Source organism: Podarcis vaucheri, assembly GCF_965113315.1.
Source record: "Podarcis vaucheri genome assembly, chromosome: 6".
In the NCBI taxonomy this organism is placed as follows: domain Eukaryota; kingdom Metazoa; phylum Chordata; class Lepidosauria; order Squamata; family Lacertidae; genus Podarcis; species Podarcis vaucheri.
The window spans coordinates 53,258,218-53,279,666 of record NC_138764.1 but is presented as its reverse complement, the minus strand read 5'-3'; the positions used below and the strand labels follow the sequence as shown (position 1 = coordinate 53,279,666).

The 21,449-nt window shown below is 42.7% G+C and overlaps 1 protein-coding gene and 1 pseudogene across 4 annotated transcripts in view; both read left to right on the top strand.

The window, feature by feature from the left end:
• The first annotated feature begins 946 nt into the window (after positions 1–946).
• On the top strand, positions 947–12,144 carry LOC309534534 (cytochrome P450 4B1-like). 3 transcript variants are annotated; one of them, XM_082226758.1, is made up of 12 exons: positions 947–1,297; positions 2,590–2,731; positions 3,404–3,448; positions 4,008–4,135; positions 5,560–5,690; positions 6,934–7,085; positions 7,449–7,555; positions 7,983–8,173; positions 9,202–9,335; positions 10,097–10,161; positions 11,343–11,425; positions 11,746–12,144. In XM_082226758.1, exons 1-12 carry the CDS (start codon positions 1,100–1,102, stop codon positions 11,912–11,914), a joined length of 1,545 nt encoding a protein of 514 aa, XP_082082884.1. In that variant the 5' UTR covers positions 947–1,099; the 3' UTR covers positions 11,915–12,144. The 3 variants fall into 3 exon arrangements, with proteins under 3 accessions (XP_082082884.1, XP_082082885.1, XP_082082886.1); XM_082226759.1 differs by lacking the exon at positions 3,404–3,448; XM_082226760.1 differs by lacking the exon at positions 11,343–11,425 and having other exon boundaries at positions 11,746–11,913.
• A 4,965-nt stretch (positions 12,145–17,109) lies between these two features.
• The window catches only part of LOC309534562 (taurochenodeoxycholic 6 alpha-hydroxylase-like), a 37,401-nt pseudogene continuing 33,061 nt past the window's right edge, over positions 17,110–21,449 (top strand). Inside the window, exons 1-2 of the transcript XR_014224721.1 lie at positions 17,110–17,463; positions 19,766–19,907. The product of XR_014224721.1 is annotated as a taurochenodeoxycholic 6 alpha-hydroxylase-like (transcript). The remainder of the gene's footprint in view (positions 17,464–19,765; positions 19,908–21,449) is intronic.

Below are 21,449 nucleotides of genomic sequence, written 5' to 3'. Positions count from 1 at the left end.
CTCCCCAGTCCCCAGCCGGGGACCTAGGGTGCATCAGGGTTATCCAGTGTGTGGGGGGGGATGGGCTGGCTCTGGAGAACATATGTTCAAGCAGAGATAGCCGCCCCTGTTACGCCGCCACTGCAGGGGAGAGCAATGACGACCTTTCGGCGTACGGTCAAAGCCTCCCTTCAGAAAACCCCTTTAATGGGGAACCCTGGTATCGCCGCCGCAAAGAGGAAGATGGACTAAAGGATTCCGCCCAAGGCCTGATACCGCCAAAGTTGTGACGTTTTGCTATGGGAAAGGCGAAACCTGCCAATGCAGGGAAATTCCTTTCCGGCCCTTTAACAGCGACCTTAACGTAGCAGCGCCCGCATACCTGTGAAGAAAAGTTAACCTGGAAAACCTGTGAAGAAAAGTTAACCTGCAAAATAAGACCTTAACTGAGGGTGGGTAGGGTGGGAGAAGCTCTGGAGCCAAGTGAGGATTCCCAGGTAAGATCCTCCCCCTATTGTGTGGGCAGGTAATCCCTCCCCTACCTGGCCTGGTCTCCTTGGCAACACTTCCCCCAGGTGGGATTGGACAACTGACTGAGGTAGGCGGAGACCTCCAGGTATCCCACCTGAGGGAAGGCAAAGCCAAGCCTATGCTGATGGAGCCACTCCAGATCTAGGGACTGCGTGCGTCCACGCAAAGGGCTCCCCCCGTTTTAAGTGGGGAGCGGTCATTCCTATCAAATGCCCTTCTCTACATCAGTCCTCCCTGAAGTCACTGTGATATCTTCTTTGAATATCAGTGAATTCTGGGTATACCAAATACTTCCACTGATAAAGTACATTATTACCCTGCATACAGTTAATTAAAACAACATTTCCCAATAACAGTGATCTGGTCCAGATCTGAAGTGAGGAAAAGGGGAGGATTCAGCACCCAGCGGGTGAAACTAATTAGAGTGTGTGGGTGGAGGTTTAAACAGTTCCCAGATTCCTGCAGCAACACCTGCGACAAAGTTGTTTTAGTAATTTGATGCAGCTCACAAGACAAAGCCAGCAAAACAGCAAACCTTTTGAGGACTTATTCTAGCTACTGGAGCAAAGCAAGCAGCAGGCAGCTGGTTATGGAAATTGTCATCAATCTTTTGTGGTCCTGGCTACCGGCGAGTCCCTCTCGGTTTTTCTATTGGACTGTGGCATTGATCTTCATCTGCGTGGCTCTGAAAGCCATCCAGCTATTCCAGACAAGGCAGAAACTGATCAAGGGGTTTAGGAGTTTCCCAGGACCTCCCAGCCACTGGCTGTATGGCCATGTCCACATGGTAAGGGAATCTCTGACTCTCCTGGTGAGATGTTGGGTCTCTCTTTGTAAAATTGCATTTACTGATGATATAGCTGTTTTCTTATATCCACAAGTGAAGCTATTACCACACTATCAAAGCTATAGACAAACTTGGGAAGTGTTGCAGGACTCACCATAAACAAGGATAAGTCTGGTTTTTGTTGTTGTTGGCATGCAAAGACATCAGGAACACAGAAAGATGAAATCAATGGATTTAAACTTTATGATGTGACAGAATAATTACTTTCTTGCCGAGTGTTTTCTCAGCTTCATGTCACATTCTGAAAGGATATTTTCTATCAAATGTGCTGCTTCATTAATGTTGTCATTCAGTCTGCTGGCATCTGCAAGGCTTGGGGACAGCTGTGCTGGTTCAGCAGACTGGGCTCCACTCACTGGCTGCACATGATTGGACAGTTGGAACTTTAGATTTGGCCAAGGAATGTACATTAGCTAGTCACTGGGGTGTGACTCCTGGCACCTTCTGAATGGAGGACCGCCAACAAGGGCTTGCAACTGTCGCCCACTAGGAGCAGTGTACATGGCCATTGTGGGCCTAGTCATAGCCCCCCCTACTGGCTATGGTGTAATGGAACATACTTGACAAGACAACAATTTGGGAGGGGGGAAGGCCACAACTTTATTGATTACAGGTGTAGGTAGACTTTGGTTCACATCTATATCCATTTCATTTTCCTGTTGGAGTGCTGAAATTTTGAACAGGGTATTGCCACGTATTGTGGTCTCCCCAATATGCTGATCTCTAGTTCCATATTCAGCCTCTAACCCTGACTCCCATATTTGGCATGCAACAGTTTGCATTTGTGATGGACCTGTTTCTCTTGTCCAATTTTACCTAAAGATGAAGAATGATTCACAGATTCAGGCATAAATATTATATTATAATTTTATGTATAATGTTTCAATTTATTCCAACAGGAAAAAATGCTTTTCTAAATGTACTCTTTGGTGACTGTTTTTTCTTGTTAACATTTATAGTTCAATGGCTTATTCATGCTCAACCAGTGTGTGTTCTTCTACACCTGAGAGCCTGAAATGAAATTGATAAGGGGAGGCCAATGCAGAATAGAAAGAAACAGGTTTAATAAGACTGTGGTTTTAGGATTGAGCCAAGTGGGTGAATTATTCCTTTGTTACATATATGCATCCCAGCTGAAAGTTATACACTATTACATTACCTGATTATCTGTTTTCATCCTGAACTAAACATTTAATCACAATAACTAAGATGTAAACTGGTTACCGATACAGATGAAACCTGAAGAAGAATTCCTGAACGCAGCTGCATGGACAGAAAAGTACCCACACTGTTATCCACGTTGGTATGGAAATTTCTTGGCTTTCCTGTGCATCAACCACCCCGAATATGCAAATGCCGTGTACAGCAGAGGCGGTAAGAAATGTGTGTCTTATGTCCCTCTCATTGTGCAGTTACATGAGTATGCTGGAGGCTGTCAAAATTATTTATGCAGTAAGTTGCATTGCTCTTTGTAAGGCAAGAAATAAATGTAAGTGATTCATATTTCAAGGGCATCCTAAAGCAACCTTCCCCAACCTGATGCCTTCAAGATGTTTTGAACTCCAATTCCCATCAGTCCTTCCCTGCCAGGCAAAGAACTCCCAGATCCCAGCTCTAGTTCTACCCAAGCCTTTAATGCTCAGATCAGATTGGTAGAGAAGGCACACAGCAGACTACAAAGTTCAAGAAGTACATTAGAGAATTGGATATTTCCTTTTGGAAATTGGGGGAAGCACAACTATTTGCCCAACAAATGGCTGGAGTCCCCAAGGCTGGTCAGGGAAATGGTCACACCTTGGAGTAAGCTGGGCAAGGAAAAGGTTGTCTGTCTTTATTTACATATGCAACAATGTGGGAGTGTGCATTGGATCTGGCTGCTGAAAAGCAAGGAGAGGCAAGTGAGGGAGCTCTGGGTTCCCATAGGAATCCCCTAGATTGAGGCAACAGAGTACAATTCAGCAAATTAAACATTTAAATTTGTTCTCACAAATAGTTTTTTACCATCTCATGCTAAGCTCATTTTCTCTCATTTATCACACTATTCAGATCCTAAATCTCTTGTAACATACAGCTTCCTAATTCCATGGATTGGTATGTATTTTCTCTCACTAATTTTATGCACCCTTATATTTTCTGTGATATTCTTGCCTCGAGCATATACATATATTCTCAGCTTTCAAAGTTCAAACTTCCTTTGGGTCTATGGGAAGCTGCTAGTATTTGTTAAGCTGGTGCCTTCCCCACTGGTGCCTTCCAGGAGGCTTCAGTGCCAGCTTTATTCCTCTGGCCAACTGATTTCTGCCCATTTTGCTCAGGAATCAGACTCTATAGGATGTTTCCCTGCAATCTCAAAAGTCTGTCCTTATAGAGTCTATGAAGATGGACTTCTCGGGTTGTAAGGAAATATACACACTGCATTCCATGTTTCAGAAATCCTTTAGTAGGTACATAGATTCTTAACTTGAATTGTTCCAGCAATTAAATGCCTACTTCAATGGGTCATATATAGTGCTGGGGGGATCCTTCTACTATAAACCCTGTCATCTGTGGTGGATAATTTACCATGTGACCCTGACCCTGGTGTATGTGCCTACGAAAGACAACATTACCTTTGGCTTCTGTTCCTCATTTTCCTTCCTTTCCTTGGCAGGAAGGGGGCTTCTCATCCTGAATGGGCCAAAGTGGCAGCAGCACCGGAAACTGCTGACTCCCGGATTCCATTACAATATTCTGAAGCCTTATGTGACTCTTATGGCAGAATCAGTCAAGGAGATGCTGGTAAGAAACGCCATTGATATGTTCAGGAGGTCAGCTCCAGTCTAAGTTGCTCATCCACCTTCATGATCTCAGTCCTGCTTTGAGCAGACTCAGAGGGCCTTTAAATTTTTATTTTTATTTGACCTGAAAACCTCCTCTGATACACCACAAAGATTTTTTGGAAAAGTTTGAGTCAGAAGCCCCCACCAAAGTGTGAAGCTAGTTGAGCAGCCCTTTGGGTCTCAGGCAATGAGTTTGCAGCAGCATTGAATTCTAAAATTCCTTCATAACCTGTGACACTTGATATTGTCTTAATTAGTTCATCCACATTTTCAGGACAGACAGATGCTGACTACCATTAGCTTTCTTTGTGGAATATTAAAATGCATCACTTTGAAGGGTTGTGCAGTGTTGTATTAGCTAGAATTGTATATCAAAACTGTGTTTACGTTTGCAGACAGTGTTTTTGACTGGAATGCCTGCTATCACCCTTTCCTTTTTAGTCCTGTGTATTAATGATCAGTTCATTAGCTCCTGATAATCTCTTAACCTTGTTTCAGGGAACACATTCAGCCACCCAATCCTGAAGCACACAGTCGAGTCTCTCTCACAGCCTCACATAATCTTAGCAAAACCATTTCCCAAATGCAAGGATCATTTGCAGGGGAAAGTTAATGGGCAGCATGGAGAATGCTCAATTCTGTCTCACGCCTCTTCATTCTTCCCCAAATTTCCTCCCCACAGGCTTTATGTGTGTTCCTGAACTAGGCTTACGAGCCAGGAGAGAAAACTGCCCAGCAGACAGTGGTGGCTGATGCACATTGCGACCAGGAGGGTAGAAGGCAGGGTGGTCAAAAATAAGTGGAGCGAGAGCAAATGACAGGCAGAGCCAACTAATCTTACTCCATGCCGAGTTCTACAAATGCAACACTGAGGCTAAAGACACAGGCATGCCTTTGACTGGTTATAAGTAAAAAGGCATGTGGATGGGGTCAGTGCTCCAGTCATCCTAATGAACTAGCCTCCACTGCTAGGAGGGGTCTAGGCAAACTGATGTATGGGGAAAGGGTTAAGCACCTGTACTTCTCACCCAATGATTCTCCTTTGGAAATGCTCTCTGCCATGCCATGCCTTAGTATTATGGGGTAAGGATCACTGTCATTACCTTATAATGTGCAATTTCACCTTCAGTGATGTGAGTACATGAAAGGACCCAGAATAAGAAATAATCAAAGCACCTCAGAAAATAAATATAACTTATTCAGCAATTAACAAGCAAAATCCATAGTTGGGCAGCCACTGATGTACTTGAAAATCTAAAGTTTTCATATATTGACCACAGCAGATCATATATTGTTCCAGTATCTAATAATGAATCATTTAATCATTCTAGAAACTTTCCCAGAATGAGACTTCTCATTTCTGTTCCTTTCCTAAAATATTAGGATGTATGGGGAAAGCTGGAACCAAAGAATGGCACAGTATCAGTGGAGATGTTCGAACATGTCAGTCTGATGACTCTTGATACTATTATGAAATGTGCCTTCAGCTACCAGAAAAATGCTGAAATGGACAGGTGAGTACAAGATGCCTATTTAAGGCAAGGTGGGAGCCACAGGCTGATACAGTCTTTCTTTTTTGTGCCATCGGCTAGCAGTGACATGAGAAGCAAGCCCAAGGTTGCAAACACCTCTGCAATCTGCATATGGTTAATGAAGCCATTCAGGATGATGGCTATCACTACATCTTTCGTGAGCAAATTCTATAGTTTAACTGTGCGAAGAAATAGTTTCTTTTGTCTGTGATGAATCTTCCAACTGTCGGCTTCAACGGATGGCCCTGGGGTTCCTTCCTCTAGCCCCTGGACCAATTTGTTTGACCTTATTGTGGGATAACCAGCCTCACATAACCAGCATGCTTGGATCTAATTAATGCATGAAGGGGTCAAGACCATAATGTAAGCTGTCCTGCCAGGCTTAGCTCACCTTGGAAGAGAGTAGGTAATCAGAAACTAATCGGCAGCCAGCGCAGTCAGTGTAACATGCTCAAACCATCTTGCCCTCATGAGTGATCTGGCTGCTGAATTCTGCACCAGCTGAAGTTTCCAAGCTGTTTTCAGAGGTAGACATATGTATAACGTGTTGCAATATTATAACATAGAGGTTACCGAAGTATACACAACAGAAGTTGTGTATCCAGATAGGGATACAGCTAGGCCACTAGCCGAAGTTGATGGAAGGAATACCTTGCCACTGATGCCACCTAGGCCTCAAGTGACAGCAAATGATCCAGAAATACCCCCAAATTATGTATCCATTCCTTCAGAGGGCGTGTAACCCCATCAAGAGCAGGCAACCTCCCATCCATCCAGTCCAAGGAACCACTCACTAACAGTGCTTCAGTCTTATCTGGATTGAGCTTCAATTTCTTGGTGCTCATACCAAGGCAAGCACTGCCACACCTGCAGCTGTAAAGGAGAAGCAGAACTGTGTTTAATCAGCATATTGCTGACAACATACTCCAAAACTCTGGATAACTCCACTCAGAAGTGTCATGCAGATGTTGTGGGGGATAACATTCAACCCTGATGAACCCCACATTAAAGGCTCTGTGGAGCTGAGAAGAACTCCCCAAGTATCACCCTCTGGAAACAACCATTGAAGAAGGAGTGGAACCACTATAAAATAATGCCACTCATCCCTACCTCCGATCTCAAATAGAAATGGATCTAGAAATGGGACTTTTAATAAACATGTCATCTAACCTTTTTTGTCTTCATTTTGTGCTTATATTTGTTTCCACTTTCCTACTGTCCACAGAGACAATTCCTACATTCAAACTGTATTTGATCTCAGCTTCCTGGTCTATCAGAGACTGAAAACACCTTGGCATCACAATGATCTCATTTACCGGTTGAGTTCCAAAGGGCGTCAGTTTTACAAAGCTTGCAAAATAGCCCACCGTCACACAGGTATGTATCTTTTACTCCCTGGCAACAACTTCTTCTTCCTCCTCGTCTCCCTCCTCTACTTCTTCTGAGCTAATATATAGATTTATTTCATAATAGAAAATTCAAAAGCAAAAACATACTGTTTCAGTACCATTAGGAAAATTAAAAATTGTAACAGTGTCGGTATGATGTACTAAGGGCATATAAAACGTAGGTGTGAAAAGAAGAAAAAATTAAAAAAACAATTTAATATGGGTTAAATGATTAGTAACACATGGACTTATTAGGAAAACTAGAGGAATGAGAAAACTAAAAAGGTTGAATATATTTGCTTGCCTCTTACACATAGCTTTATTCATTTCATACTGTTTGTTTTCAATGCAGAGAAGGTAATAAGCGAGAGGAAGGATTCCCTCAAGAATGAGAAAGAGCTTGAAAAGATTCTGAAGAAGAGGCATTTGGACTTCCTGGATATTCTTCTTTGCGCAAAGGTGGACATTGTAGAAATAATGCACCTATGCCTGCCATACTATATTGCTAAGGGCTTTTCCAGCCATCACTATTCTGTTCAGATGACATAGCCCAAACAAAACTCCCATGGTCTGCAATATATACATAAAATTGTAAAGCTGTCATCATACTGTAGTTTGTGTGGCTGCTGACAGGTGGCCATGTTAACTCCAGCATGATGGCAGAATGGATGGTGGGCACATGAGTGAGCAAGTACCATGGGTGGCAGGTGGCCCAGGTGAGCTGTTTAATTGAGAGGGTGGTGCTTCAGAGAGCAGCTTGGCAAACTGCTCTCTGAAGCACCTCCCCCTTCTTTGATGTGAGCTGGGAGAGGGAGGAGGGTCTTGGAGAACTTTAAATATTGGATCTCACTAATCCTATAAAACACTATGTTCCCTGTGTGGTTAGGATGAAAATGGAAATCCATTGTCAGATGAAGACATACGTGCAGAAGTGGACACATTCATGTTCGAAGGTCATGATACCACAGCTAGTGGAATCTCTTGGCTCTTTTATTGTATGGCCCAGAACCCTGAACATCAGCAGAGATGCAGAGAGGAGATCATGGAGCTTCTTGGGCAACAGGAAGAGATACAATGGTCAGACTAAATTCTTGTTCAACTTTAAATGTGTATTTCCTGGGTCATGTTATGAGGTTTCTGAAGGAGAGCAACACCGCAGAGTACTTTAGGATTATAGTAGTCTGACCACAATGCCTCAGGTTGAGTAAGTTCCAGGGAAGATGGGCCAATCCTATACTGTAGGAAAAGAAGCTCTGATTTCTATTTCTATATTTAAATCACTGCTATGGCTGCTGCACGGATGTACTGTAGCTAGTGCTGTCATGCTTGTATCACCAAAAATACTGCAAAAATCAAAATCTATTATCAAAAAGAGACAACTCTTCAAAAAGTAGGACACAATTAGCCACCCTCACCCATTACTTCCATGCAGAGGTAACACAGTTACAACAGATGGGCTATGGACTGAGTCCACCAATACTCCTGGTCTCTAATGTCCTGATAACTTCTAAAGAGGGGAGCCTCCTCTATTCAGGTGGGATTCCTGCATGATTTGATTTCCAGGTAGAGTTCCTGCATGGTTTAATTTCCCATAACAAAAAAACAACAACCCAGTTTTGTATGCTGTATTTCATTCAATCAATCATTTAAATTATTTACTGCCTTTCTCACACTATAACAAAATAAGGTGTCTAACAGAATAAATTAAAATAAATACACCTAAAATCCCCAGAGTCAATATAAATGTTTTTTTTTTAAAAAAAAGAAGCGCATAACCCTGCTAAAAACAGCCCTAAAAGCACAGATATTCACTAATATATGCATCTCCATGCATGCTTTAAGCTATCATGTGCATTTTTGCACTTGTTATTTGGCTGGAGAAGTGCAAATTATGAAGGGTGGCTGTGTTCAGTTCACATCTTGTTCCAGATAGTGTAAGGTAAGTTCACCTTAAATAGGAACTGAATCAAATTTCCCCCCTCTCCCCAACACTTGTATTGAGCAAGGAAAGTGTAGGTACTGGATTCCACCCTGTCTCCTTTTTCCTTCATCTTAATAAAACTTTATGTGACTTAACTCCAGTAATTTTGGGCGGTGTCTTTAAGGGACGACTTGGGAAAGATGACGTACAGCACCATGTGCATTAAGGAGAGCCTTCGGCTTTATCCTCCAGTACCTCTTATAGCACGAGAACTGAATTCTCCTGTGACTTTTGCTGATGGACGAACCTTACCAAAAGGTAGGTTTCCCCTCTCTCCCTTCTGCAGACTTCCTTTGAACTCATCCCTTCCTCTTCCATCTTCATTCTTACACTGTTCTCATTATTCAGTTCCACTGTCACTTAACTTCCATCAAGGGTGGCTAACCTTTTATGGACTACATTCACCCTGCCAACTGTGATGTGGCCACCCCACACTCTTGCATGCACACACGCGTCCCTTCCTCTTCCATCTTCATTCTTACACTGTTCTCATTATTCAATTCCACTGTCTCTTAAACTTCCATCAAGGGTTTCTAACCTTTTATGGACCACATTCACCCTTGGCCTACCTTGTGGGGCTACTGACAACTGTGATGCGGCCACCCCACACTCTTGCATGCACACACTCACATTTCTGCACACAGGGAATACGTGGAGGACACACACAGGTGTACATGCCTACACAGAGGTACACAACCCTGTGTTCAGAGGGACAATTTCTGGAGCTGCTAGGCCTTAGATGGACCATCTCTTGAGGCCCCACCTACACCTAAATGATTCCTTGGGCAAACAAACAAATATTACATGACCAGGAAATATGCTTTCCAGCTGCCTTCCTGTACTCTCTGCAGAATCATCCTGGTTATCCGTGCAACAGCTCTGAAATTCTGCCAGTCTTTGCAGCAAGTTATTGAGAATGAATGTTTTGGTAAATGCCACTGGATAACAATTAATTATCATTACATAATATCACTGCTGATGAAATGATACTAGATGATGTGTCTCTTTTCCCCCCACAGGCTTTCTAACTGCATTGGATGTTTATGGTCTTCACAGAAATCCTGAGATTTGGGACAATCCTGAGGTAATAATAAAAGGAGAAAAGCCTAAGCAAGACCTTTATGGCGAGACTCAGAGAAGTTGACTTGTTTTGAGAGAAAGATGGTGGAATAATTGCCATAGACACATACAATTTCTTTAAGAAAAGAGGCCAATTGTTTGTCACACTAACACTGTGTGACTAGATGTGTGGATTTATCCCAGTATTTTGTTTTACCAGTTTCTTGCTTGTTTTAGCTTACTAAACACATCCGGACGTATTCCAGTTTGGAGGTGAGAAAGGCACATTTAGTCCATTGCCTCATATCAATGGCCTAATGCCAAACTCTGTGTGTGTGTGCGCATGTAGAGCCAAATTCCTCCCTATGCCATGACTCTAAACCAAATCCCTCTCTTGCCAGCAGATGTTAGCAAAAAGAAAAATGTTTGGATATATCTTCAAACACTCTGATGTCAAGCTTAGAGTGTCCCTCTACAGAATTGGATAAGAACAGTATGAGGAAGATACTGTACTAATTAAGCAGAGGGACAGGCCACATATTATGTAGTTATGATTCTTAAAATGTTGCTTAAGCACTCACAAAATGGCAAAAATCTATTGCGAAAAGAAAACCATTGCAAAATGTATTGGCAAAGCTGCTGTAGAATCCTAATCCAGAAAACATTCCTAATCCACGTCAGGAGCTATGGAAGTATTCTGCCAAAAATCCACCCACCCACCAGTCCCTAAAGTGCTGCTTACAAAATCTGTGTAGGCTTCCCTCTCCATTCAAAGAGCAACTTCAGGAGCAACATCAGCACCACAGCAGGGGGGAATGGTTAGCATTTCCCTCCCAAGCCCTGCAGGCCTGTTGCTGGTCAGACACCCCAATGACTGTGTACAGTTTTAAAAACATGCACACTGATGCAATTAACATCATGTCTCATTTGGACCAGGCGTTTATAGATTTGTCTTGTTTGGCCCAGGCATTTATAGATGTGAAGGAATTTTCCTTCAGATTGCACTGGGGAAAACATATTGCTATGAGTGTAGTCCTGTAATCCTATACAGAACTAAGCCCCATGGAACTCAATGGGCATTATGACCTGGTAAGTGGGTATAGAACAGTATTCTTTTTTGTGAATGCCCCTTTTTCCTTTAGCTCTTTTGCCACTATATCTGTTGCCATACTAATACAAAGTTCCATGACTTATTTTCTGCTATAGGAATTTAATCCTCTAAGATTCTCCACAGAGAATTCAAAGCATCGCCACCCATATGCTTTCCTGCCTTTTGCTGCAGGGCCAAGGTAAATATTTTCCCACCTATACTTTGCACTGTTCCCTCCATAACAGGACACTTTGACATTAATATTCCATGAAAGACACAACTGTGTTCAAGGCTTATAAAATTGTGGAAGAGTCCACAGCAAAGCAGAATTAACTGCCAGCATAAAGCAATATATGCTCAAATGCTTAAAGGGGTTGGGAATAGGAAGGAGAACAAAGATGGTGCCAGATATTCATTTCTGGGAAGGGAAATCTAAAAGTGAAGGAGCAACAACTGAAAAGGCCCTGATTTGACCACCTCTTCTGTTCACAATGTAAGGTTGCCCTTTATTCTACTCAGGAACTGCATTGGACAGCAGTTTGCCATGAATGAAATGAAGATTGCTCTTGCATTGACCCTCCTGCACTTTGAGCTTTTTCCTGATCCTGCCAACCTCCCGATTCCCATGCCGCAAATTGTCACCCGATCCATGAATGGGATATATCTGAAGCTGAAGGCTCTCCGCTGATGGTTGCTGTTACCAGAGTAGTAATGCTTGCTTCAGCACTCTCAATTCCTGCCAATAAATATTGGAAGGCACTATGAATATTAATATTATGCAGTACACTTCTACAGAAGAAATTTCTACAGAAAGGTTCAGTAACCGCTTTTACATTCTCAACCCAACATGCTTTCTTTTATCCTACCAGATCATATTCAGAGTAGAATCATGGAAATAAATTTACTGGATTAACTTAAGTCCACGGGTATCAAAGTTTTACTTTGAGCATCACTTATTTGGGCTCCTTCCTTTGTCCATTACACTATAATGTTCTTCTTAAAAAAATAAATATTTTATTGAATATCCTCTTTCATAACAAATTACGAATAGCAATTATCCAATTTTACATTCTCCCCTCCCCTGTGACTTCCCTCATCTTCCCTTTCTGGTTTGTTACCAAAAAAAAAGTTACCTTCTGCATGTCAATGTTGGATTCTCTGAGCCTTATCAGAGGAAACTGGCCACTCTCCAGGCCCTCGGCTTGAGATCCTTGTTGACCTCCCCGTCTGCATCTCCCGGCAGGATACAGGCTAGGTCACTATCGGCGATCCTCCTCGAGCGTGAGGAGAACACACCACTCTTCTCTCCTCCCTGCCTCCCCCAGGGAGGGGAAAGAGACAGACAGAAATGTATTTACATGTCTTTATTTCTGTCCTTGCAGCAGTACAGAGAAATGCGTCTGCACTCATCAGACTCCAACAGCAGAGAGATAAACTCCACCCCTGTACTTCCAGTACAGGTCAGATGACACTCTGAGCTAACATCCGGTGCTCAGCACAGTGAATAGACTGCCCTTTTGTTCCCATGGTACAGTCCCCAACAATCACATCCTGTTTTGCTTTCCAGCCACCTGCAGCTCGCTCCCGCATTGCTGCTTTTCCGTAACAGTTAATGTACTTTAAATGTTATTACAATGTCTTCCTCCATGTTTTAATTAAATAAATTTGTGGATGTTTTTTCAAAACCTACCAATGAGTCCATTTCTTTATGTTGCTTTTGTAAATAGGTTATAAAAGATTCCCATTCATTTTAAAAGTCTCTATTGTCCTTTTCGTGCAATTTATCTGTTAACTTTGCTAATTCTGCATAGTTCATCAGTTTTTCTTGCCATTGTTCTTTTGTTGGTACTTCTTCAGTCTTCCAACCTTGGGCTAATAAGATTCTTGCCGCTGTGGTAGCATACAAGAATATTTTCAATTTTTCTTTCAGTAGCTCTTGACCTGAAATGCCTAGCAAAAAGGCTTCTGGGTTTGTTTGTTTTTTTACAAATGTCATTTTAAACATGTTTTTCAATTCATTATATATCATTTCCAAAAAGTTTTTAGAAGCTCTGGAGCCAAGTGAGTATTCCCAGGTAAGATCCTCCCTCTATTGTGTGGGCAGGTAATCCCTCCCCTACCTGGCCTGGTCTCCTTGGCAACGCTTCCCCCAGGTGGGATTGGACAACTGACTGAGGTAGGCGGAGACCTCCAGGTATCCCACCTGAGGGAAGGCAAAGCCAAGCCTATGCTGATGGAGCCACTCCAGATCTAGGGGCTGCGCGCGTCCACGCAAAGGGCGCCCCCATTTTAAGCGGGGAGCAGTCATTTTAGATATATCCCATGTATTTTTACTTTCTTGAGCTAACCTAACCTCAGCTGGGAGCCCATGGCTTAGTCCAATAGCAGGGCCTTGAATAGATCCAAGCTGCTAACTTCCTCCAACCAAACCTAGAGCAGTGCTCTTTTCCACCCTGGGTAGCCAGGAGTTGTTGGACTAAAACTCCCATAATCCTTGACCATTGACTAAGATGGCGGAAGATTATGGGAGTTGTGATCCAACATCATCTGGGGATCCAAGGTGGAAGCAGGCTGAAACTTGGCACTCTGTCCTCATGAAAATCCATAATATTTGTGGTAATTTTTCCTAGCGTACAAATGTATGTGATTTTGTCTAATATTCACACTTTTGCAAAGCAATGTCATTAATATAATGTGTTGTTCGATTTCATTTTCACGAATACATGCATTTTAATGCACAATTTACCTCAGTATATGTTGGCGAACTACACCGCAAATTTCAGAGAAGGGCAAATTTAAAACAATGTGCTTTGTTTCTTGTATCGTTTCAGAGACTGTGTATTATTTCAATTTTATTTTATTTTTTTAAAAAAGGAAATTGGGGGATTTGCAGGCTATTGATTACAGGTGTAGGTGGACTTTGGCTCAAGTGTTGGGTGTATATCTATTTCACCCTCCTGCTGGAGGGCTGAAATTTTGAACAGGGTAATGCCATGTATTGTAGCCTCCCCAATCTGATATTCTGTAGTCCCACATTCAGCCTCTACTCCCCAGCTCCCATATTTGGCATTCAACTCTTTGCATTTGTGATGGATCTGTTTCTCTTATCCAATGTTACCTAAAACTGGGGAAAGATTTGCAGATTTGCACCCACAACGGAGCATAAGCAAACAAAAACTTTATATAATTACTTTACAACATGGTAAGGGATTTCCTGACTTTCCTGGTGAGATGTTGGGTCTCTCGTTGTAAAACTGTGCAGAACCGAAAGAAACAGAAAGAAAGCAGGTTTAAAATCTGATTAATGATTCAGATGAAACCTGAGGAGAAAGAGCTCGTGAAGTCAAATAAATGAGAATTCGGAGCCCTATTCTTGCTCATCCAAATCTGCCCCTTTTTACTAACCCATGGGAGAAGGTATGAAAGCCATTTAAGGACAGCTCCCCAGTGTGCCAAGATTCCTGGATGAGAATAATATCAAAGCCAGTTCAGAATGTAATGAAACTCGGTTCTCTGGTGGATGAAGCCTAGCCAGCCACGTCCAGGTGAGATGCGCAATCTTTTGCTGTTCTTTTCATTGTCATGCAGCTACTTTCGCAGGCAGGTAATTGAGGCTGCCACTCCTCCGTTGCTGGCAAGTATGTTATTGCACCTCCAATTCTTGCCATGGCTCAGCAAAATCAGATTGGTAGATAAAGCCCGTTACAGGCTGCAAGGTTCAACGGGTACATAAGAAACTTGGACACTTCTTTTGGGAAAGTGTGGGGAGTGCAACTATTTCTCCCATAAATGGCCAGAGTCCCCAAGGCTGGGCAAAGAACTGGGCACAGCTTGAAGTAAGCTGGGCCTGCAAAGGTTGTTTGTCTTAACTTGCATTTGCAAAGATGTGGGAGTGTGCATTGGATATGGCTACTGAAAAGCAAAGAAAAGCAAATGAGGGAGCTCTGAGTGCCCATAGGAATCGCCCAGAATGAGGCAACGTAGTGCAATTTAGCAAAGCATTTAAGTGTGTTCTCACAAATACTGTTTACCATGTCATGCCAACCTCATCTTCTCTAATCTTCTCATCTTCTCTCATTTATTAAACTATTCAGTTCCTTAATCTCTTGCAATATACAACTTCCTAATTCAGTGGATTGGCCTGTATTTTCTTTCACTTATTTTATTTTATTTTAGTTACTGTGATATTCTTGCATCCAGCATATACATATATGCCCAGCTTTCAAAGTTCATACTTCCTTTGGGTCTACAGGAAGCTGCTGTAGGTCAGAATAAGATGCCTATTTCAGACACGGTGGCAGCCCCATGCAGATACAGTCTTTCTTTTTTGTGCCATGCACCAGCAGTGGCATGAGAAGCAAACCCACGGTTGCAGTCAGCTCTGCAACCTGTATATGGTTAAGAAAGCCATTCAGGATGATGGCCATCATTGTACCTTTGGGGAGTAAATTCTCTAATTTAACTATATGAATAAATACTTTCTTGCACTCCCTTGGCATGGCTCTGTGATCAACACATCATCAAAAAAGGGAGTGATAACAGGAATCCCTTTGAGGAGAGTGTCCATTAGATTTTGGAATATGCTTGGCATCACAATGATGCCAAATTGCAGTTGCTTGACCCGGAACACGCTCCTGTGCATTACAATCACTTGTGCTTCGGAGGTGGCCTCATCAACTGGCAACTGCTGATAAGCCTGGGCCAAGTCCAGCTTGCCAAAAATCTTAGACCCTGCCAGGGTGGCAGACCACTGGCACCGGGTATGCATGGGCCATAAGGGCCTTGCTTAGGGTGCATTTGTAGTCTGCACAGATGCGGACTGAGCCGTTGGACTTGATGGGTGTGATGCTTGGGGTTTCCCAGGGGGCGTTAGGCACTGGCTTGAGCACTCCTTGCTCCACGAGCCAGTCCAATTCCTCATTTAAGCAGGGTTTCAGGGTGAACAGGACACAGTGGACCTTGAGCAGGGTCTAGCTGTAAGCCAATGGGGGGCTTATAGGAATATTAGTTCAGATTATAGGAATAGTAATCCCCCCCCAAACCTCTGGCTGTATATACATTATTTACACAATGGGTCTCTTGTAATTGGCTGGTTTTACTTCCCTCCTGGAGCCTGATTGGTCTGCACCTGCAGGCCAATTGGTTGTTGCATTCTAGGATCCTATTGCCCTAATAGGCTGATTCACTTCCTCCTGGTGCCTGACTGGTCTGCAGGCCAATCAGATTGTTGAATTCTAGAATCCTACCTGCCTATTGTTCTATGATCCAAGTTCAGTATATAACAGTACTCCCCAAGCATCACACTCTGGAAACAAACAACCAAGTAGGAATGGGAAAACTACAAAACAACAACACCTACCCACCACTAACCAATAGGGTTGGGCATACAATGGAGAACAAAGATGGTGCCAGAGATTCATTCCTGAGAGGGAAATAAAAAAGTGAAGGAGCAACATCAAAAAAGGCCCTGATTTGACCCTCTCCAGAATGCTCTTCTGTTTGTAATGTAATGTTGCCCTTTATTCTACTCAGAAACTGCATTGCACAACAGTTTGCAATGAATGAGATGAAGGTTGCTCTTGCATTGACCCTCCTGCACTTTGAGCTTTTGCCTGATCCTGCCAACCTCCCAATTCCCATGCCGCAAATTGTCACCCGATCCAGCTGAAGGCTCTCCACTGATGCTTGCTATTACCACAGTAGCAATGCTTGCTCCAGGGCTCTCAATCCATGCCAATAAATAGGTAAATACTGTCCCTGATAAAATATGGTAAGCATCCTACATGCACATAATTATTGTTACAGTAGTTTCCAAAAACATTGATCTGGATCCAGCCATGACGTGGAGAAAAGGTGAGGATTTAGCACCCATAGGGAGGAACATATTAGAATGTGTGAGTGAAGGCTCCAGCTGTTCGCATATAACTACAGCACCAGGTGCCACAAAGTTGTTCTGGCATTTTGAGCCAGCAGTGCCAGCCGAATCAGAAAGTCTTCAGAACGTATTCTAGACAGTGAGCAAAACAAAGTCAGCTGGCGATGGAGAATCTAATCAATCCCTTGTGGTCCTGGCTTCCCAGGAGTTTCTCTCAGTTTTTCTATTGGACTGTGATGTTGGTCTTCACCTGCGTGGCTCTGAAAGCCATCCAGCTATTTCAGATAAGGCAGAACCTGATCAAGGGTTTTAGGAGTTTCCCAGGACCTCCCAGCCACTGGCTGTATGGCCATATCCACATGGTAAGGGATTCTCTGACTTTCCTGGTGGGATGTTGGGTCTCTCTTTGTAAAACTGCATTTCTCGATAAGGAAATTGACTGGATTCTGTGTTACCAGCCACCATTCAGTTGTGCCTAAAAAGTAGGGCACTGAATAACTACTTTCTGGAGCATTGGTTCCGATTCATATTGTGTGATCAGAGGAATCCAACCACAGTGCTTTCTCTGCTTAATATCACATTCTGAAAGGATATTTTCTATGAAATGTGCTGTTTCATTATTGTTGTCATGCAGTTTGTTTGCGCCTGCAAGGCAACTGGCTTGGGTACCATCGTGCTGGTTTGAGAGACCAGTCTCCAGTTTATTGACTGCCCATGACTGGGCACTTTGAACTTTAGTGGCTGGGATGTGACTCATCTCACCTTGTGACTGGAGAGGAGGCCACAAACACTGCCCACTATGAACAGGGTACACAACCATTGTGGAAATCGTAGCGCCTTCCACCCCTTTGTGAAGCCAAAAGCTATGGTGTAAAGGAACCAACTTGGCAATACAATGAGCTGGGGGGAGCACAACTTTATTGATTACACATGTAGCTGGACTTTGGCTCAGCTATTGCGTGTACAGTGGTACCTTGGTTTAAGAACAGCTTAGTTTATGAACAACTTGGATTAAGAACACTGCAAACTCAGAAGTAGGTGTTTTGATTTGTGAACTTTTCCTTGGAAGCACAACTTGTTCCGTTTCCTGTTGAGTATGTTCCATTTGTAAATTGAGTCCCCCACTGCTAATCAGAGGCTTCCTGTTGAGTCTGTCGGCTGTTGAGCACCCACACAACACAGAGGTGATATCTGAAGCTTTTGTTTTTGCTTTTTTGTGTTTCTGTTTGTGTTGCTTTTTCATTTTTTTGACTGTGACTTGTTCTTCATTTTATGAGACTGACTTGTGACTGTGGCTTGTGACTTGTTTTTGTAACTGCGTGGAACCCAGTTCAGCTACTGGTTGATTGTGTGACTGCAAAAATGGATAAAAGCCCCCCATCCAAACAATGACTATCATCAGTGCACATAAGAAAAAATAATAATTTTTATTTTTATCATCTACAATACAGTCTTATTTATTTTATAGTACAGTACATTGATTATTGCCTTCATTTTCTGGATCAATGGCCTTGTTAGATAGTAAAATTCATGTTAAATTGCTGTTTTAGGGGTTGTTTTTCATTGTCTGGAATGGATTAATCCATTTTCCATTACTCTATGGGAAAGCATGCCTTGGTTTAAGAACACTTTGGTTTAAGAATGGACTTCCGTTCATAAACCGAGGTACCACTGCATATCTATTTCAGTCTCCTTCTGGAGGGCTGACAATTTGAACAGGGTAATGTATTGTGGCCTCCCCAAGTTGATCTGTAGTCCCACATTCAACTGATGGGAAGTTTTCCTTCTGCACATGAGTCTGGCAAGCCACTCTAAGCTGAAACAATCCTTCCTAGAATGTTTAGTTCACATTGAGTTCATGAAACATTGTACCCTGACCTGTTCTTAATGCATGGTCGACCACATCTACGGAATGTGATGGTTATGCTCTTTTAAGTCTTGCTATATCAATCACTAGTTATAGTTTAAGTCTTGCTATATCAATTACTAGCAATTGTTTAATATGAGGTCTTCACACCTGTCCAATTCTGTGTTCCCTTTCCCAACCTTTAATCTATTGATGATTAATGCCTATATGCAACCCTTGCATTGTATTTGTGTTAACCAATCAGCAACAAGCACATATGTGACAATGCTGTAATATTGAATAAAAGGGACTCCCCGAGACATGCTCGGGAGATGCCTCCCATATGACACTTGTCACTTGTCTGTCGTCTATTTCAACCCAACATTCAACCTCTACTTCCTGGCTCCTTATTTGGCCTCCACCTGTTTGCATTTGTGATGGGTCTGTTTCTCTTATCTAATCCTATGAAAAAAGGGGAATGATTCTCAGATTTGCACACATGTCTGATGTTTTAATTTATTCTAATGTATGTGGGGGGGGGTGGGCTTTTTGAACTGTAAAAATTGGTGGCCTTTCCCCCCCTTTCCCTGAGAAGTTCAGTTGGAATTGATAAAGGGAGGCCAATACAGAACAGAAAGAAAGCAGATGTAAAAAGACTGTGGTTTTAGCATTGAGCCAAGCAGGTCAATAAATCAACTGTTACATGTGCATACCAGCTTAAAGTTGTAAACTTATCTTTTCACATCTGAAACCACATCTATTAATCACAATGAACAAGTTGTAAACTAATTACCAATCTTGAAAATAAAATTATGCAGATGAAACCTGAGGAAGAATTCCTGAACGCAGCTGCATGGACAGAAAAGTACCCGCACTGTTATCCACGTTGGTATGGAAATTTCTTGGCTTTCCTGTGCATCAACCACCCTGAATATGCAAAGGCCATGTACAGCAGAAGCGGTAAGAAATTTGTATCTTATGTCCCTCTCATCGTGCAGTTACATGAGTATGCTAGAGGCTGTCAAAATTATCCATGCACTTCTCTCTGTACAGTAAGTTGCATGGTTCTTTGCTTTTATCGAGATATAAATGTAATTGATTCATGTTTCAATGGCATCCTAAAGCAACCTTCCCCAAACAGGTGCCCTTAAGATGTTTTGAACTACAACTCCCATCAGTCCCAGTCAGTGGCCTGGCCCTCACTGCCAGGCAAAGAGCTCCAACTCTCAGCTCTTGTTGTTGTTTAGTTATTTAGTCGTGTCCAACTCTTCATGTCCCCATGGACCAGAGCACGCCAGGCACTCCTTTTTATATATATAATAATTTTTATTTGGTTTTTCATTTTAACAATCCAATCAGATCACATTAAATATTCCAAATTATAGAAATACATATCATAAAGTCCAAATATTTTTCCAAATTACAAATTTTTGTTGGGGCTTCCCATGCTTCAAGTTCAGTGGGGTCCAATCATTACCCTTTCTTCACCTGAAGCGTGCCCAAGGTCTTAAATCCATTTTTTTATCTTAAGAAATGGAACTAGGAGCGCTCATGAAGGAGATCCGAACTCCTTCGAGGGCTTTCCATCCAGTGCCCCCGCCCCCTCCTTCTTTACGAACTTGGGGGTGGTTTGTTGGGCATCCGCGGATGAGACTGCCTCTTCCCTTACACCGGGAAGAATTTGGGAGGCTGATTACTCCCATCTCTGCCTCTAAATTACTTTGTGGGAGCTGGAGAGATGGTATTGTCAGCCATCTTTCGTGGCACCCCTAGCAGAGCCCTCAGCACGCCAGGCACTCCTGTCTTCCACTGCCTCCCGCAGTTTGGTCAAGCTCATGCTGGTAGCTTCGAGAACACCATCCAACCATCTCGTCCTCTGTCATCTCCTTCTTCTTGTGCCTTCCATCTTTCCCAACATCAGGGTCTTTTCCAGGGAGTCTTCTCTTCTCATAAGGTGGCCAAAGTATTGGAGTCTCAGCTTCAGGATCTGTCCTTCCAGTGAGCACTCAGGGCTGATTTCCTTAAGAATGGATAGGTTTGATCTTCTTGCAGTCCATGGGACTCTCAAGAGTCTCCTCCAGCACCATAATTCAAAAGCATCAATTCTTTGGCGATCAGCCTTCTTTATGTACTCTCAGCTCTAGTTCTCCCCAAATCTTTAATGGTCAAATCAGATTGTTAGATAAAGAACATTACAGGCTACAATGTTCAACAGATACATTAGAGACTGGGATACTACCTTTTGGAAATTGGGGAAACACAATTATTTGCCCAACAAATGGCCAGAATCCCCAAGGCTGGGCAAGGAAATGGTCACACTTTGGAGTAAGCTAGGCCTGCAAAGGTTGTTCCTCTTAATTCTCATGTGCAAAGATGTGGGAGTGTGCATTGGATCTGGCTGCTGAAAAGCAAGGAGAGGCAAGTGAGGGAGCTCTGTGTGCTAATAGGAATCCCCTAGATTCAGGCAACAGAGTACAATTTAGCAAATGAAACATTTAAATT

Excerpts from the sequence above, each read along its gene's own strand:
- LOC309534534 (XM_082226758.1), top strand. The coding sequence starts at position 1,100 with ATGGAAATTGTCATCAATCTTTTGTGGTCCTGGCTACCGGCGAGTCCC. Across the intron at positions 4,136-5,559 it reads AATCAGTCAAGGAGATGCTG|GATGTATGGGGAAAGCTGGA; the intron begins GTAAGAAACGCC and ends CTAAAATATTAG. Across the intron at positions 9,336-10,096 it reads TGGACGAACCTTACCAAAAG|GCTTTCTAACTGCATTGGAT; the intron begins GTAGGTTTCCCC and ends TTCCCCCCACAG.